Source organism: Capsicum annuum, chromosome 4 (genome assembly GCF_002878395.1).
Source record: "Capsicum annuum cultivar UCD-10X-F1 chromosome 4, UCD10Xv1.1, whole genome shotgun sequence".
NCBI classification, from domain to species: Eukaryota; Viridiplantae; Streptophyta; class Magnoliopsida; order Solanales; family Solanaceae; genus Capsicum; species Capsicum annuum.
The window spans coordinates 50,535,031-50,554,467 of record NC_061114.1 but is presented as its reverse complement, the minus strand read 5'-3'; the positions used below and the strand labels follow the sequence as shown (position 1 = coordinate 50,554,467).

The window sequence follows — 19,437 nt, the reverse complement described above, 5'->3', positions numbered from 1 at the left end:
CTCTTGCAACCTCCAATATTGATTCGATAACCTGTAACTTGTTATTTTTATTAATAATTTCTATTGATTGTCCCATGTTTTATTGCTCAATACTCATTTCTTTTCCATCCATTCCAAGCACAACCCTTGTGAAAAATGAAACAACAAAAGATTAGTAACAATTTAATTTAGAATATATATCTTCAACAAGTAAAATCATTAAAGAGTAAGGCATAGTCAACTAATGCCCATGGGACATAACTGTCAAAGTCTTGCCTCTAGGGCAAAAGTTATAGGTCATCTGCCAAATCATTGTAGACTATGGAAGTGTCAACTCTTGCCCGTGGGGCATAACTGTCTCAGTCTTACCTCTGGGGAGAGAGTTATAGGTCATCTGCCAAATTATTACAGACTAAGGCAGTGTCAACTCTTGCCCATGAGACATAACTTGAAATGTATGGCAGAATCTGATGATGCTAAAATTGCACTTGAAACTACTAAATAACACACACTATAGGGGTGATTCTGAGAGGATTGTTTACCTCAGAGATAGGTTACAAGTGATACAACATAGTTTATCAACTCAATACTCTGATAGTATTGCCTTGAAAAAGAATGATTGTACTGACTATTAGTGAGAAGTAGAGCAATATGGAAGAGAGCATGTTACAATAAAAATTCAGGGCTTTGTGTATAAGTTAGGTGATTCAAACTCTATGTATTTTAGTGCATTTATGCAAAAAAAAAAGTAACAAGAATCTTATTTAGTTTTTAAACTAAGAATCTTATTATTTTAGTATTTGCTTTGCCTTCAGGTTTTCGATTAATGCTTTGTTGAATATATTTTTTGCCTCATTGGATATAACCAGAAAAAAATTTTTTGGCTTGTAAAATCTTGTAGATAACCATGGCTACCCCAAACGGGATCAGTTATTATTCTGCCAAATCACCTCAACACCCAAAGGTTCACGCCCATAGTCAAGGGACTGAATATAGCAAACATAATGGATATTCTAATATGCCAAGAGTGAAGTTTTCTAATAAGGGGTTCTGGGAGGTGTGTGAAAAACTAAGCAACTGTGTCATCTTCAGGGGATCTCCTGTGTTGTGTCACTCAACAGAAACACGCGATACTGAGATAAAAGAAGTTGCCAGAAACACTGATGATTATTCCAACATATCTAGGTAAGCATGGTTCAACAACAAATGGTCAATGAATATAAATATGATGCGTGTTCAACAATGAAGAATTTTTTTAACACTAAAAAGTTGTATAATAGTAACCTTATTACCTAAAGTGTCAAATCTTATTACTATTAGAGAGTTTAAACCCATTGCCTGTTGCTCTATTTTATACAAGCTAATAGCTAAGGTGCTCTCTCTTAGAATCAACAAGTTAGTGCTTCTTTAATCTTTAAAACATAGGTTGGATTCATCCGAGATGGAAAACACAGCCTTTTCCTCCAAGACCAAACCCTCACAACTACTCAAACACAATTATAATCGCAATAACAAACTCCCCACAAACTGTTCGACACAATTCCTCATCATCTTCTAATGCTAATTATACCACTAGTTTGAAATACTTGGAACTAATTTCTTGTACCACCTTAACCTTATACGTTTGGTCTTCCCAAAATATATTGCGATTAATGTTAACTCCCATATTAACGGTCTTTCTCTCTAAGACCAACCCCCCACAACTACTCAAACACAATTATAACTGCAATAACAAATTGCCCACAAGCTGTTTGACGGAATTCCTCAATGGTAAATATGTTACTACAACAACAGCATATCCCAAGTTCAGCTTACGTTCACTTCCCCAAAAATTAAATCAATATGCTAATTATATAACGAGCTAAAATTACCATAATGCATCAATACGCTAAAATTACCACCACAATGAATTTTGATGATGAAATTCATACCTGAAGAAACCTTATGGCTAAAGTCAATTCTGCAAATGTTTGAAAGTCGATTCTCGAATTTGAAAGAAAGTGATTTAACAACAATATTTTGGAGGTCGATTCTGAAATTTAAAAGAAAGAGAAGAAGAAAGAGATTTAATCGAGAATATTTAGAGGTCGATTCTGGAGGGTATTTTCGTCCAAAAGAATATGACTTAACAAATAAAGGCTATTTTAACAAAGCCTTTTTATTTGAGGCTAAAATTTGAAAGTCATCCTAATTTGAGTCTATATTTGAGAATTACCCTAACAGGACGGGTATATTTGGGCCTGATGTGTATCAAAAAGAGTATATTTGGACTGAAAGTATAATGAGGTGTATATTTAAACTATTTCTAATAGTACAAGAGTATATTGGACCAAAAGTTTAACGAAAAGGGTATAGTTAGATTGAAAATATACCAAGAGGTATATTTAAACTATTTCTAATAGGACAAAGTATATTTGGCCCTTTACGAAATTTGTATATAATTTAAATTTTTTGTATTAAATATACGACATGTTACTATTTTATGTGGTAATCTCAAGATTTATTTTCATTTTTTGAATGAATTATTGTCTTTCTTTTCTTCTTTCTTTTGAATGAATCGATCCTTTTTACCTTCGTGTATGATTAACAACCAAAAAATCGAACCAAATCAAACTCAAATCGATAACAATTAAATCGATTAATATATATTATATTCGATTTAATTTCAATAATTCAAACATTGATTTATTGATTTGGTTTTTATTTTGATCAATAATTGACCCAAATCGATCCGTGAACCCATACCTATGTATTATACGAACTCGTTCGTTATACTTACGTGTTCTGGATATACCATTTGCAAATTGTTTCCTATTTATTTTTTACCATTATCTTTTTCTGGGATAATTATTTAGTAAAATGATCTTCTTCTTCTTCTTTTTTTTAGCGAAACTTTTTAGATTATGACCCAAAGATCTATTTTGAGCAAATTAAAAATCTTGTAAGAAAATGTCAAATTTACGATCTGAAATTTTGAGTTATGAACATTAGATGAAAGTTAAATATTTTTTTTTTTTGTAATTTTCCATAAATATACCATCAAACATTTGATCCAAATCTAATACGGTCCGAAGGGCAATTTCCTAAAATATGGTAACAACCAAATAAGAGTCCAAATAGGGATATTTGCATAAATTGTTGAACTCCACACTTCCAAATTCTTTGAGAAAAAAAAAATTCAAATTTACCTTTTCAGCTTTTGATAATGATTTAAAATTATCTTTAACACTGGAGCTCTGTTAAGGAGTGAAGGACAAAAAATGATACTTTTCTTTCACTAAAATTAGATAAAATGTTTAATGATAATAAAGTTGTGCTATTTCACATCATACGTCTTTTGGATTGCGCGTTTTGAACTATTTTCCCTTAATTGAGGGTCTCTGGAAAACAATATTTATGTTTCAAGATAGGTGTAGTATGTCACGCGCTCTACCTCTCCATACCTCACTTTATTCGACCACATCAAATATATTGGTGGTGGTGTTATTTATAATAATACATAAACAAATTTGTCATTTTCCAATTAAAAGATTGCTCTTTGATGAATTCTTGTAAAAATGGTCGTATGTGGTGGCAAGTCTTATCTATTTAATCATGTCATTGTGTTGACTAGTCTTATCTATTTAATCATGTTATTATGATAGAAATTTGATATTTTTGTTGCCGGTCTTACATAGTTGCTTGTGAAAATAGGTCATCTAGGTGAGCTATTTGATTTGGCAATTGTTGACTTTTTAGAGATAGATTATAGAGGAAAATATAAAGTATATTAGGAACCTAAATTAATCGTTTGACTAAAACTAACAGCAGCCCCATGTAATTAATCAGTTTGATGATGATGAAAATTATGAGTTATGTACAAAGTTTATTCATTCTAGTTGGTGACTACATTAGTTTAGTTAGACCTCTAAATAACGAACTCCACTAATGAAGTGTAATACACTGGACATCTTATTGTTTGCTAGCAATCGATCAAAACATTGTATTTATTCACAATAAGGGAGTCACTATTTTCTTTCTTTTTCTTTTTTTCATCTACTTTGGCACGGGGAAAGATGAAAGTTGTGTTAGCAGCTGACCGATACACAGCCTTACCCCTACCTTGTGAAGGTAAAGAGGCTATTTCCAAAGGACCCTCAGCTCAAGTAACTATATCAACTAGTCCCACTCTGCACAAACAGAAGTACTGAGAAATCTGAACAGAAACTACATCAAGTTCTCCCACATTGCATAAATCTGAAACTGAGTTTTCCACGAGTCTTTCCAAGGATGAACCGTCTGTTGATACATACATACGCCCAGTTATAGGAGGAACAAGAGTCAATAAACTGAAAATAATGCAGGGGACAGAAAATTCAATTCAGTTCCTTATGAATGCTACGGTGGCTACACGTGAGCCTACCGATCCTCCAAATGTGAATGTTGGATACGTCCGAACATGGTCAAGATAGCGGAATGGAGGGGAATCTGTAGATGCCTCTTGGTTTCCGACAGCAATTCTTCTTTGATTGAGAGTTTCCACTTCTTCTACCAATTCATCTTTCGTACTATTACATGATGTAATGACCTACAATAATGACCGTTCAGGGGAGTGGAATATAACATTTACTTTGAGATAACCGTTAAAATAGTGAATAGACAACACGAAATGTAGAGACTGCACTATGACAGGATATCATCCTTGTCAGGAACATGCAAAAGGAATAAAACTCTCATTTCTCAGTTTCAACATAGTGCTAGCAGAAATGTCTCTGCCTCTAGTTTTCTCAATTGAAGGAGCATGAGAAACGTTCTAGTTTGTAAGTTTCACGACCATTTTAATAATTAGGACACGGGATGGAGTACTCACCAATAATCCACCAGGAGCAACAATCCTTGAGAGAGAGTCCCAGTACATTATCCTGAAATGTCCACAAATGTGAAATATGAGAAAGCACTAAAGGCAACAACATTTATTGTAGAAATAGTGTTGGAGTTGCTTAGCAGTTGCAATAGAGTCCAAAAAAAGTAAAAGATAAACATAAACATGTACATCACTTGCAAAAGAGGAAAAAAAATGTTAAACATACAACAGATTTACCTTTTGATAGGACCATCAGGATGCAGTCCAATGGCATCTAAGGTCCCCTTGTCCAAAACAAGCCGAAACATTGTATCCAATTTTGTTTCAAGAATGTCATCAACCTTGACAATTGACACCAATCAAAAAGTTAAAGAATAATCATTTTCTAGAAAATAAAGAACACGAGATAGGTGAAGCACACATAACAAGTACATGAAATTAAAGAGAAACATTGACTAAACTGGTAGGCCAAGTTATATTCTTTACTACAGAATTTTCATGCCATATTACATTTAGCACCTTGTCCCCATTCTATTGTCACTATAGACTTGAACAAAGTTCTACCATGTGTAACACAGTATTTTATGGGAATGTCGAGATTAAGAAGTGACATTGAAATTTAAGTCATTTCTATTTGCAAGTAACTGCACATGCAGAAACAATGTACTAAATTGTACTAAACAGGGATCACTCCGCATGTAGAAGCAGTCAGAAGTACCATGAAACTACAAAAGCAAGCTAGAGAAATACAGTTTTTCCTTTTTTGCCTTTCACAACAAAAATAGAAAGAAACTGTTTTGTTCTTGGATTTGTTATGGATTGCAACAGTTCCATCTATGCTTTAGAAACTGTTTACACTCAGAGACGAAGTTCAGTTTTACCAAGAATTTGATATTGGTGAAATTATCACGATCAGCAAGCCTTCGCGCAAGGTCAATTGCTCCTTCACTATAGTCAGTTCCAGTGAGATTTGAGAACCTAACTCCACAATCAATAAACACTAGTCAGAATCTAAGCTTCAGATGTAAGTTTAACAAGAGAACAAATGCATTTGAAATGATTGAGAACAGAAGTTTACAGTGCTTGAAAGTTTCAGGCTTATAATAAATAGGTGCTCAGGGAAGCATTTACAAGTGGCTTTTAGATCGAGATACCTCGGTTCAAAGTTACGTGTAGCTGTAACTAGAAAGCAGCATACTCTCCTTACATAATGTTACGGCTAAGATCTTAAACACCGACAACTTCTAAGCCCCCTGCCCAAACCGGACGGGTGGACATGTAGATTTGAACTACTTGATGGACTTTCCTGATAAGCATATGTAGCAGGAAAAATTTATCAAGGGGATCCTTAGGATTGAAAAGGAAACTAGAAAACAAATGGTAGAAAGAATCCACAGGGAATGAGAAAGAATGGAAATGCACCAAAATAAATTACTCTAAGTCGATACTGGATAATGATAGAATGCACGTGAATGAGAGTGTCTATTCTCAGTCTCCAAAATTCAAATATTTCCTCATTGTCCATCAAGGTTCCAAGGCAGTTTACCTCTTCTCTTCTAATATTTGGTTCCATATTTTAAAGCTTTTTGAGATTATACGGACACTGCAGACCAAAAAAATCAATCAATCTAACTATAATGGAGGCCTCTCAGCTTCTCAACTTTCAATCAAAATTACTTGGTCAACCCCAAATACAATGAAAATTTTACTACATAGGGGACAAGGAAATAAAAATTACATTACACATTTCACGACACACTAAATTAAACAAAAAAAGGTCATAAAATGTTAAGATGAACCTTTTTTTAGCAGTGAATTACTATTAAAATGAACTTGATTTACAAGTCACAATAGAACCACCCGAGTTACACGTGTGAAATCACGATCAAATCTTCTCATTTTTACCCTTTTTTTAAATGTATACAGCATCTTGCCTAAACGTGAAGATAGTTGTCTACTATTTTAAGCAACATAAATACCTATAACTATCCACCTCCTCAACAGTAAATGATACTATGAAAAAGTCAAAATGTTGTATAAGAATGTGCATGCCTGCAAGATGAAAGAGCTTCTGAACTATGGCTGTATTAGAATTAGCCAAAAAAGAACCAAGAAAGAGAAGCAAAAGGATGGATGAATGGACAGGAAAGACAAAATGACGCAAATATATGTAAAAAGGGACTGGAAAGTATCTAAAAGGAAGATCTAGGTTGACATAGTTATCATGGGAATTAGGAATGTATCAAGGGCAAATTTGAGAAAAGGAGTTAAATACCTTCTTGGTTTTGCGAAAAATCAATTATTTTGGACCTACTTTAAGAGTCTGAAACATAAATTCTTTTGGAATGGAGGGACTTGAGGGAGTATATAGAAGATGCAGAAATACAAATGTGCATTTCACTTCTTCTCTAAAGCCATATGCTTTTCATATACAACTGTGACCTTCTTGACTTTCTTGACTGATCACAGTTTAATATCTTAACAATTATACAAACCGCAAATTTCCGACGCAACATTATCGAACTTTCAAGATTTTGTAGTAATTGTGCCAAATAATTCAGCCAGAAAGGCTCCTTCAGCAGTTACAGAATGGCGGACTGAGCGAATAGGTAGCATACAATACTTGCTTGGAGAAAATCAACTTTACCCTTGTTTAGCAAACTCTTGAAGAAGCAGACCATTGCCGGTCCCAATATCAAGCACACTCCAATCAGCTGAGTCCTTCTGAGGTAGCCCAACTGGCTCGCCATCACCTACGTGATTTGACAAATGATTTTGACAAATGCCAGTGCACAAAGCTTTGGTCCACGAAGCAACAATTTCCATAACATCAGCACCAAACCTATAGAAAGAAAGGATAAAAAAAGATTAAAATCACTTTTAATGGATATTTTGTATATAATTATCATTTTCAGGAACATAATAATCCAATGTGAAAATCACTATCCTATCACCACTTCCTCTTTCACGTTTTCTTTTAGGGGTTGGGAATGGTAATAATCCAATGTGAAAATCACTATTCCATCATCACTTCCTCTTTCAAGTTTTCTTTTAGGGGTTGATGATGGTAATTTTTGTATAAGACGGAAAGAAAGCTCCAAAATTGCCTTCCATTATCTATCACCGAACAAAATATATCCCGAGCTGAAACAAATCTTTGTAACAATGACAGAGCTGAAGTCAGATTCTTTGTCCAGCCAAGTTGCTAATATAATCAGATCTGTTATTTAAGATAACCAACAAAGAGACCTCATTAATAAGTTGTCCACAAATGTAAATGTACATTACTTTTTTCTTGTTAATTTCTTTTTTCAGGTACTGTGGATAGATAGAGCTAATTGGTAAATGTTGTCACCCATATGCTTCAACGGGTTTAAGAAGTTTGAACCACAAATACGGTCACAAAAAAGTAAGAGAATGACATCTTACTGGTTGGATGAAAAGGAAATACATTGCATTGTATTGGCCAGCTAATTCTTACCAAACTTCACCAGCATGGCCATGCTCATGATAATTTGCCAATTCATCAGCATACGCAGAATCCCAATAGCTCTGGAAACCAAGCATTGAAGAAACTCCTTCACCATCTTGCTCCTCCTTGTCAGAACTGCTCGTACACAGAGATGAAAAATCAGATATTTGCCTCTTAAAGCATTAGCAGTTGGAATTAATTCCAACTGGAGAATTAAACAAAGGTACAATATCACTTGGCAAAAGTCTTTGGAAGATGTCTCTTCTTACAATTATTACACGTCAAACATCCTTTTTACTGGTGATACCATAAAACTTAAAGGTAACTTTTATAAACTGGTTGTTACACCAGATATGTTGTATGGGGCGGAGTATTGGCCAGACAAAAACTCGCACGTCCAGAATATGCAAGTAACGTAATGAGGATGTTCCGATGGATGTGTGGGCATATGAGGAGAGATAGGATTACGACGACAATATTCGGGACAAGGTAGGAGTGGCTTCTGTCATATACAAAATGAGGGAGCGAGACATGTGAAGAGGATATGCATGGATGTCCAGCAAGGAGGTGTGAGAGATTATTTATAGATGGTTACATGAGAGGTAGAGATAGGTTGAAGAAGTATTGGGGAGAGGTGATGAAATAGGACATGATGCAGCTTCAACTTATCAAGGACATGACCTTATAAAGGAGGTTATGGAGGACATAACTTAGAGTAGCTTATTAGTTGAGTAAATTCCCTGAATGGTCACCCATGTTTGAGAAATTACCTACAAATATCACTTTTGTTTTATTTAGGATAAGAATATCAACCAACTTTCCTTGTTTTCCTTAAAATATACTTAACACCTTAAAATCTTTCTCTCTCCTACTTGGAATGTCATGTCATTAAAATTTCTTTTTTTTTTTAATAAATGTATAACTTATCAAACTTAGTAACTAAAGGTTTATCCTAATTCTTTTTTTAAAAAAAAAAATTACACACAAAATATTAATCATTGAAGATTAATTTAATTACACCAAAAGCTTGGATTATATTATTTGATATATACTCTTCAAAATTTCTTTTATTTACTTATTTATTTCACCACGTAATAATAGTTTTAAAATACAAGTACTTATACGAATCGGTACAGTAATTTGTTTTGTCGTTTATTTTATATACTAAAACTTCTTAAAACATAAAAGAAATAGAACGATGGATTTCATATTTTAGACATTAAGTTTGTTATTTATATAAGAATAAAAGAATAATATCCTCTTTTATTCAAGGAAAGAAAAATTATGTAGTCTTGAAACAAAATAAATTTTTTAAAAAAATACTAACAAAATGATACCTTCTCCAGTACTATTAGAAATGAATTTTTAAAATATTACTCAATCAATTATTCTTTGCTTTTGATGGATTTAGAATTAAGTACGGGGATAAATTAGCATTTAATTGTATAATAAAATAAAATATAAATATAATGATCACAAAAAAAAGGAAGGAAACTAAATTAAAAATAATAATTTTTTTTTCTAAATTTTTATGTCTTTTCTTAAGGATTTACTTGATTTATTTATGGGAAATTACTTAGAAAAAATTTGCAAGAAAAAAAAATCATCTTTTCACTATATATTTATCAAAATTATCTTGCATAAAAATTTGCAAGTAATCTATATCCAAATTAAATTTTTCAGGTAATAATACATATTAAATTTCTAATTGAATTTTGTTTGGCAACAAAAACAACCATAGGTTTGCCATCAATATTTTTAAATAACAAATTATATTCTTTTATTCTCTATTACTCTATAGTATCTTTGGATTATATTAATCCAAAAATTCTTTTGTATAATCCAAAAAAGTGGATTTTATTCTTTTATTCCCATATAAATAACAAATTTAATGTCTAAAATATAAATTCATCGTTTTTATTTCTTTTACATTTTAAGAATTTTTAATATATAAAATAAATAACAAAAAAAATTAAATGAGTACCAATTTTTATAAGTACTTGAGTTTTAAATATTATTAAGTGGTAACATAAATAAATAAAAGAAACTTTGAAAAGTATATATCAAATACAATAATTCAAGGTTTTGTGTAATTAAATAAATTTTCAATGATTAATATATCATGTGTAATTTTTCTTTTTTTAAAAAAAATAGGATAAAATTTTAGTTAAATAAGTTTGATAAGTTAAATAGATCTATTTATCAAAAAAAAGAAAGAAATTTTAATGACATGGCATTTCACGTAGGAGAGAGAATGTTTTTGAGGTGTTAAGTATATTTTAAGGAAAATAGAAAAAGTTGGGTGATATTCTTGACCTACATAAAACAAAAGTATGTTTATAGACAATTTCCCAAACATGGGTGACCATCTAGGGAATTTACTCCTTATTAGTTAGGTAGTCGAGAGCTATCTTGCATATACCCATAGTTCAGGGTGGTGCTACCTTTGCTCTTCGATGGAAAATTATACTGTTTCTATATTATTTTTACATGGTTAAAAATATTTTTTATGCATATATAATAGATGTTGAACCCCCTTCGACTAGTTCATAAATTTACTTCTGAACCCCCTCAATGAAAATCCTGGCTCCACCACTGCCCGTAGTCGTAGTATTACTTGGAGAGTTCTTGTCATTTCATGTTTGTGATTATTTGTTGTTTCGTGCACTTCGATTATCGTATTATTTGCTATAGTGATTGTTACTTGCTATATTTTGCCATACTTTCTTTTGCATTTTGTCTTGGCTTCTTCTGTCTCGTAGTTTGCCTTTTTCAAACTGCTTCATAAATTTTTTACTTGCGTCGAGGGTCTATCAAAAACAACCTCTTTACCCCACAAGGTAGAGGAAAGGTCAGTATATACACTATCCTCCCAGACCCCACTGTGTAGGATTATGCTGGCTATGTTGTTGTACCCATGAACATGCAGTTTCAACCACCAATTTATTCATGATTTACTTTACAATGCAGCCCCAATAACATTATTCACCATCATTTCCATTATTAATTAGCTCCAAAATAAAATTGTCTGGCGCAAGTGCAAAATGAAATGATTTAGTTGTATACACCTACAATTTAAAGAATTTCTACACAATCAGATTACCTTAATGACAAAAACTATGGTAAACAAGAACAGCACCTGCAAAACATGGTAACTAACCAGAGGCTGAGCTAGAAATTTGAGTTTATGGATTCTAAATTTTAGAAAAGGCAGCTGGCTGGGTTCTGGATATAGATATTAATAGAATACTTAAAACACAAATGCAGAATTTGTGCCAAAGCCAATGAGTTTTTCTAAGGCACAATACATAGATAGAGGCAGTTTAATGAGTTTAATGGGTTCTGGATAAATTGTTTATAGATATTAAAAGAATTTTTAACGCAAATACAGGATTTGTGTCAAACTTAATGAGTTCTGCTAAGGCATAATATACACACACTCTAACAGTCTAACTTGACCTCCACTGGCAATTGAACACCCCAACTTTCATTGTGACCATCTAGACACTTAAACTTGACAGAAGTTCGTTTCACGAACACCTTAACTTTGAAAATTCACATCTAGAACCTTTTGCAGTTTCTGCAAAAGGACTGGACCACAAGGGTTTATGGATGCAGCGTTACCACAAATTCTATTTCTCGATAAAAGACCTTACCACAAGATCTATTGTACGCAGCCTTACCCTGCATTCCTGCAAGAGGCTGTTTCCACAACTTAAACCCGTACCCTCCTAGTTACATGACAACAACTTTACCAGTTACACCATTGCTCCTTCTACCACCATCAGCATACATATGTAACTGAAATAACTTGCAATTTAGTTACAGTTTATTCAAGTTTTAACTTTACAATGCGGTCTCGGCAGCATTATTTACCATCATTTCCGGCATCAATTAGCTCCTAAATAATATTTCGGTGAAATTCGACCTAAATTAATTTTTAAGGAATTTCACATTTTTCATCAACATAAATTACAACAACAACAACATACCATCAACTTACATTAACGTAATAAAATTTGCTTAGACTGAAAATAAAGTAAAACTTGTAGTAAGTGAAATAATCTGCAATTTTCAGCTACCACATTTACCATCATTTTCCAGTATCAATTAGCTCCTAAATAACATTTCAATGAAATTCAACCTAAATTACTCATCAACCAAGTCTAATTTATTCTAACAAATTTCACATTTTCCATCAACTTAAATCACCGACAGACTAAAATTTGCTTAGACTAAAAGACAAAAAACACTAGGTGATTCTTCCATCTGTCGTAGCCTTGGTGGACAATGTTATGTGGTATCTGGTGGATTTAGTCGACGTGCGAAAGGTGACCCAGACACTATATTTATTAAAAAAAAGTTGCTTAGACTAAAAATAAAGAGTAAAACCTGTAATCAGAAGCGGCACGGCAATTGACAGCGGCGAGAGCTTCAGTAGCATCAGCATGACGTTGTTCATCATCAAGTGTACTTCCATACTCACTCTTTATCGACCACGAGTCCGCCGCTACTGACCGATCATCGTCGGAGATCAAGTCGGTTGCCGCCAGTGTTCTCGACGGCGTTACGTCGGAATCCTCCGGCAGGACTCTCATTCCGACCATATATATATGCTATGAACGGAGAGAATATCAAAAACCCTAAACAGGAGAAGTGGCAATAGGAATTTTTCAGTGGAGAGAGGAAGTTTGAGAAAGCAGATATCAGATGCTAAAAGTGTGACGATCTAATGTAAGGGCAAATTTGTCTTTTACTTTTGATATTTCCTTCATGGTAAAAACTAGGATGGATATATTTTGGTTTAAACTAAAAAATTGAAAAAAACTGAAAATTCAAATTGAAATTTAATTTGATTTCCCTTTTGGGATGGATTGCGGTTTCAAATTTTAAAAATTCGGTTAAATGATTGGATTTTGATTTTTTTCAAAAAAGATTTGGTCACACTGAAATTATATAAAATATATATATATATATATATGAAAAAAAGATTTGGTCACACTGAAATTATATAAATAATATATATATATATATATATATATATATATATATATATATATATATCAGTTATTTCATTTCATCCATGTTGAATTATTTATATTCGGGAACAAAAAATAGAAAGATTCACTACTTTAATGTTCAAAATAGAAATAAAAATTTGAAATAACCGACTCGAATTTGTAGAAATCGAACCAAATCGAATTTATTTTGGTTTGGTTACGATTGTCATTTTCGTCAATCCAAAAATTTAAAAATTAAACTGATATTAAATAACCAAACCGAACAAACCGAATGTCCACCCCTAGTAAAAATTATTTGTATTCAATAGCTGTTTTGACAATGAAATTTTTAATTTTAGAAAAAATAGAGTTGAAAGTGTTGTGTTTAGTCATAAATATAAATTGAAGTTGTATAAAAAAATTTGGAAAAGAAGTGAGAGTGAAAACAAGTTAACAACTTCAAGTTGTATTTAGAGTTTTTATAGTGAAACATTACAACAACAACAACAACAAACCCAGTTTATTCCCATATAGTGAGGTCTGGGGAGGGTAAGATGTACTCAGTCCATACCTCGTACCTCTAAAGAAGTAGAAAGGTTGTTTACGATAGACCCTTGGCTTGAGACACGAAATACTAAACAAATTCATAGTAAAGCATGAAACAAGATGGCATAACATAAATACGACACTCACAAGTAATAGTAAACAGAGAAAAGTAAATAGATTCGTAATTTATAGTGAAACATTATTTTTGAAAAAGGTGAAAAAATAAAATTCGAAAAAAGTGAACATTTATCATGGCCAAATGTGGCCTTAAATCAAATAATATTTCTTTGGGAAAATACGTAGATATGCCTCTGAATTTTTTAATTTTTTCCGTATTGACACCTTAATTAGCCTATGTAACTATTGAATCCTTTATTCATTCACAAATGATTTTAATTAAGAACAAATGTCTGACATGACACATTTTTAAAGCCTGCATTTTTTAAGTGTTGGGCGCATGAAATGCATTTGCTGTGAAGTGAAAATTATAACCAATCATAAAATTTCAAGTCATTAAAGAAGAGAAGATCAAAAAAATTAAGAAAAAAAAGTAAATTATTTTTTGTGTCTTCTTCTTCCTCTAAACTTTATCTCTTTCCACCATTGAAACACCACTAGCTAAGTCTAATTTTTTTTTCCTCTTTAATTTTTCTCACTTCTCAAATATAATTTTTAGTGAGAAAAAGAAAAAGGACCTCACTTTCACTCCTCCATTTTTTCACCAAAACAACACCCAACAACCATTAGAGGAAATTTAAACATGGAAGAAGGTGAATTGTTTTCATATTGTAGTGAATGATGCTGATGTTTTTTCGGTGAAGTTCATTGTTATTTATGAAATTCGAATTTAAATGTATATTGAATAAGTCATTGTTGAAAAACTTGAAAGATTCAACTTTGAGCTAATTTTAAATTTGAAATTTGATTGGATTTTATTGTAATACAAAAATACCATTGATTCCAAATGTAATTTGAAGGTATAAATGTTATGTTTATGGAATAGAAAGACAGTGGAGGCCATGACAGGGAAAACTTCAATCTCGTTTTTTTTTAATTCCTTCCATGTGTCTTTTTTGATTAGTTGTTTTTTTTTTTGGAGAGAGAGGGGAGTAATTATGGCTTCTCACTCTCCTAGTAGAGAGTGTATTGCACATGTCATGTCATGTCAGGAATTGTACTTAATTGAAACCATTTGTTAATGAATAAAGGGTTCAATAGGTATATGGGCTAATTGAGATGCCAATACGAAAAAAGTCAAAAAGTTCAGGGGCTTGACTATGTATTTTGCCTATTTCTTTCGTCTCAGATTAGTTGTCCATTTTACTACAAATGGTTATCTCAAATTACTTATCCATTTACTAAAATAAGATAAAGTTAATTAAAAAAAAAATTATTTTATCCCTACAATTTTTATTTTTTTTAAATCTGAAACAAGTTGATGAATTTCAAAAGGCTTCTTTTTCAAAGAAGTGGATAAATCGTATATTAGTAAAACTATCCACCTTATTTAATATTTATGACCAATATGAAGAAAAAATGGAGAACGAATCTAACGTATGTGTGCGCACGCACGCGTGAGATTAAATATATGACATTTTTTGTGATAGCTAACTCAAATTTTCTAAAGAATGAGGAGCACTAATCATCTTTCAGAGTACAATGGCTAAAACCTAATTGATTATCTACTCTTCCGAAAGTATGATAAGGTTTTTGTGCATTGATTGTAAGGTTATTTTGAGTGAACATCGTACAATTCAATGTGGCCTTTTGGTGATGAATTTAGAGATTAAGATGAAGAGAAAAAAAAAGGATCATGTCTGATCAATTGAAGATGAAGTGGGTTCCTTGACTAAGGACAAGGCTCTTATTGGTAATAGGGCTAAAGAGTAGTGGGGGACGCAAGTAGCATATGGTTAGAGACTGCAACTTTCATTAGGAAAGCTCTTAGAGAGTTCTTAAAGGTCTCAAAAGGTTACTCTGATGGACATAAAAGGATTGGTGATGGAATAATGAAATTTAAGAAAGCATAAACCAATAAAGCTACATATGTAAAACTAGTAGAAAGCAAAGACGAAGAGGAGAAGAGGACGGGCATGAAATGATATAAGAAGGCAAAGTTAATGGTTATGACTAGGGGTGTTCATGGTTTGGTTAAAAACCAAACCAAATTGAATTGATTTATAAAAGAAAATTTACTTTGGTTTGATTTTAAATTTTAGAACTGGTAAAATTTGATTTGATTTTGTTTGGTTTGATTTTGGTTCTACTAAAAAAATAAAAATAATCAAATCAAATCGATAAAGTATATACATGAATTTTATAATTATATGAATATATAACATTAGTCTTTCATAAATAATTATAAATATTTTTATAACGCCCTGAGTTTGTACCCCAAACGCTTCACGATACTCATAATCCCGAAGGACCACGAGCTAACGCATGACTGGTACTTGCTATAATAACTAAGTAATAATACGTTATAATGCAGAATAATGGGCTGAAATTCCATAAGGTTCAAATAACTAAAATAAAACTGAGATAAGGTATCTCAATACCAAAACTGAACGATTGTCTAAACATCTAGTCTGAAAAGCCTCTAACTGAACTGTCTGAACTGTGGAGTTGATGGAAAAATTCGCCAACTAACTCCATCTACTGAAATGCTGAATGTAATGAGATAATAAAATAAAAGAATATCCTCGAATGATGAGGACTCACTGAATCTGAATCTATCTATGCGTGATCAGGAACCTGAGCGTCCGAACCTATGGTATAAAACACCATATTGTAAGAAAAAGTATGCGTCAGTACATGTGAATGTACTGGTATGCAAAGTGAGGTAGGCTGAATGTAAGGGTTCACATGCATGAACTATAACTGACTGAATAACATGAACATGGCTGAGTCAGAAATGCATGCATGAATACAGGAGTTGTAACTGAAGTCATAATAATACTGAATACAGAGTTTACTGGTAATATGGATTACTGATAACTGATGTACTGATAACTGATATACTGTTACTGAGTGACTATTTCTGACAATCCTGATTCTGATGGAACTAGCTGAGTTCTGTACTGAGCTGAATAACTGTATCCGGCATTCCTGAAATATGTAGAACTATCTGAGTTCTTTACTGATGACGGAGACTGAAACTGTGGAAAGTAATAATCTAACCGACATGCCCCTTTTTAACTAATTTGGGGTCCAACCTGTAACCCCAGTTGGAAGGGTGTCAATACCGTACCACGGGTAAAGACAAGCTGAAGAGTTACCCTCACCTGTCAGGTACTCTAATGAGAACGGTGGAACCCTCAATCGACAGGTTAATCCACCTCATCAACCCTCATTTAGCAGGTTTGATGTCTCAACCTACGCTGGCTATGTCGTTCTGGAACACAAGGACTACTTCTAAGGATTACACCCCCTACTGGCAGGTGAGCCCTCATCCTTGGGTATCACTCGGTGCTGAATCCTACTCCCAACTGAATAGACACTGAAATGAGTATACTGAGGTCTGAACTAAATACTACTGAGTTTTTCTTGAATTCTGAGACTGGCTGAGAGTACTACTGATCATGACATGGCTGAGATGGATTCTGTAACTGACATTGGGTCTAGGCACACAGCTAATTTGTCGTGTATTAAATACCCCCAAGACTCGATAGCATAAAGATAATAAGACTTGACAATTCTTGAATACTTGACAATAGTCAACAACTCACAATACAATTTATAAGGTAATTCATCAAGCATTTGAAGGTCGTGAACTTGCACATAAATAGAAATGCATGCTAACATGTCATAATTTTATTAAACTAATCTCATGAACATTCCATCAAACACTTACAAGGTATAACTTTATACTTGGGCAGGAACAACAATACTAATACATCATGACTACCATATTAATTCATAATTCAGTGGTTTCTACCTAAGAGAATCAAAATTCAACTTACATGCCACCATAATATCAAGAAATACATTAAAGATTTCAACTTGAAATGCATACCACAACATCAACATGATTACATTCAAAACCACAACATGGACATCACAACTTATGTTTTTAAAAGAAGTTTCTTAAACTCCAAGGGTGGAAGGACCCTTGGATGAACACTTTACATACCTTATTGCTTGAATTTGGAAAGATTGATAGTGAAATATCTTGAATTTGATTCTTGGATTGATAGCCCTAGGGTTTTGTTCTTGAGGATTTTAAGAATAATGATTGTATTATTCCTCTAAAGGGGCTAAATTTCTTATTATGAGGGCTAAAGGGTGTGGGAAAAAGACCCAATTACCCCTTAAGATGCGACTTTTAAATAATTGAAAAACTGGGTTACCGACGTGCAGGTCAACGCAATATCCAATGCATCGCGCCAAGTTAGCGTCGACTCACTAGAATTTGATGCTGGTAGCTGTGAAAAATATTAACCAATGCGATAGTCGATACGACGCGCCAAGATCGCATTGGTTCACTATTTTGGGATTCCAAAAAAGCTTCAAACGAAGTTCGAAAAATCCAAAACTTATCCGGGTTCACCTATTAACCTTCTTGATAATGAATTAACTCAAATATAGACATTTAAAGGACATTAAGGTCGCGAAGTAAGAGCACCAACTTCCGAAGGCTAAACATATAACTAAGTCGGAATACTTAGCTAAATATTCTAAGTCTGGGACCCCTTGACAAGATTAAAGGACTAAATTGAGTTAGAAATTTTACGGGGTCTTATAATATCTCCCCCTTGGGAACATTTATCCTCGAATGGGATGGACTGAACTGAGAGTACTAGTAGGCTTAATCTACTTACTGGGCATGGACATCTGGGACATGACTATAGGATAGATATTAATAATATACTGAATTACCACACTGAACATGCATATCTGATGCATGAGTACATAACTGAGTTAATTCATAAGTACATGACTGGGATTTCTGATAAGCTGAGTTTCTCATACTTAACATACATATCTGATGCATGGATACATGACTGACCTGACTCATGAAATATGATTGAACATGCAATGGTATTTGATACTAAGTTTGTAACTGAAATTTGAACATAAAATTGAATAAGCTTAGGGAAAACTATTACCTTGGGCTGAGTTTGAGTTTGCAGAGAAGAGGTGAGGATACTTGGTCTGCATGTCTGCTTCTACTTCCCAAGTAGCTCCCTCAACGGACTGATTCCACCAAAGAACTTTGACTAGAGGAACTTCTTTGTTCCTCAATCTACAGTCTGATAGTCAACGATTTCGACTGGAATCTCTTCGAAGGAGAGGTCGTTCTGAATATCTATGACCTCTATAGGAACTACAACTGCTGGTTCATTAGAAAGGAGACATGAAACACTGGATGGGCTGAAGCTAGGTCTGAAGGCAATTCGAGCTCATAAGCTGCTTTGCCAAAATAACTGAGAACTTTAAAGGGACCGATATATCGGGGACTGAGCTTTTCTTTCTTGCCTAACCTCTTTACTTCCTTCATGGGAGAGATTTTCAAATACACATAATCATCAATCTCGAACTCGAGATCCTTTCTGCGCACATCTGTACACGATTTCTTTCGGCTCTGGGCTGTCTTA

The 19,437-nt window shown here is 33.2% G+C and overlaps 1 protein-coding gene across 2 annotated transcripts; it reads right to left on the bottom strand.

Annotated features, from left to right (window-relative positions):
* Positions 1-4,186: 4,186 nt before the first annotated feature.
* On the bottom strand, positions 4,187-13,030 carry LOC107843535 (EEF1A lysine methyltransferase 2). 2 transcript variants are annotated; one of them, XM_047411803.1, is made up of 8 exons: positions 12,687-12,995; positions 8,304-8,429; positions 7,470-7,664; positions 6,369-6,425; positions 5,704-5,800; positions 5,060-5,163; positions 4,829-4,880; positions 4,187-4,546 (listed from the first exon to the last, which is right to left on the bottom strand). In XM_047411803.1, the coding sequence occupies exons 1-8, from the start codon at positions 12,899-12,901 to the stop codon at positions 4,340-4,342; spliced, it is 1,053 nt and encodes a 350-aa protein (XP_047267759.1). In that variant the 5' UTR covers positions 12,902-12,995; the 3' UTR covers positions 4,187-4,339. The 2 variants fall into 2 exon arrangements, with proteins under 2 accessions (XP_047267759.1, XP_016543332.1); XM_016687846.2 differs by lacking the exon at positions 6,369-6,425 and having other exon boundaries at positions 12,687-13,030.
* Positions 13,031-19,437: the final 6,407 nt, after the last annotated feature.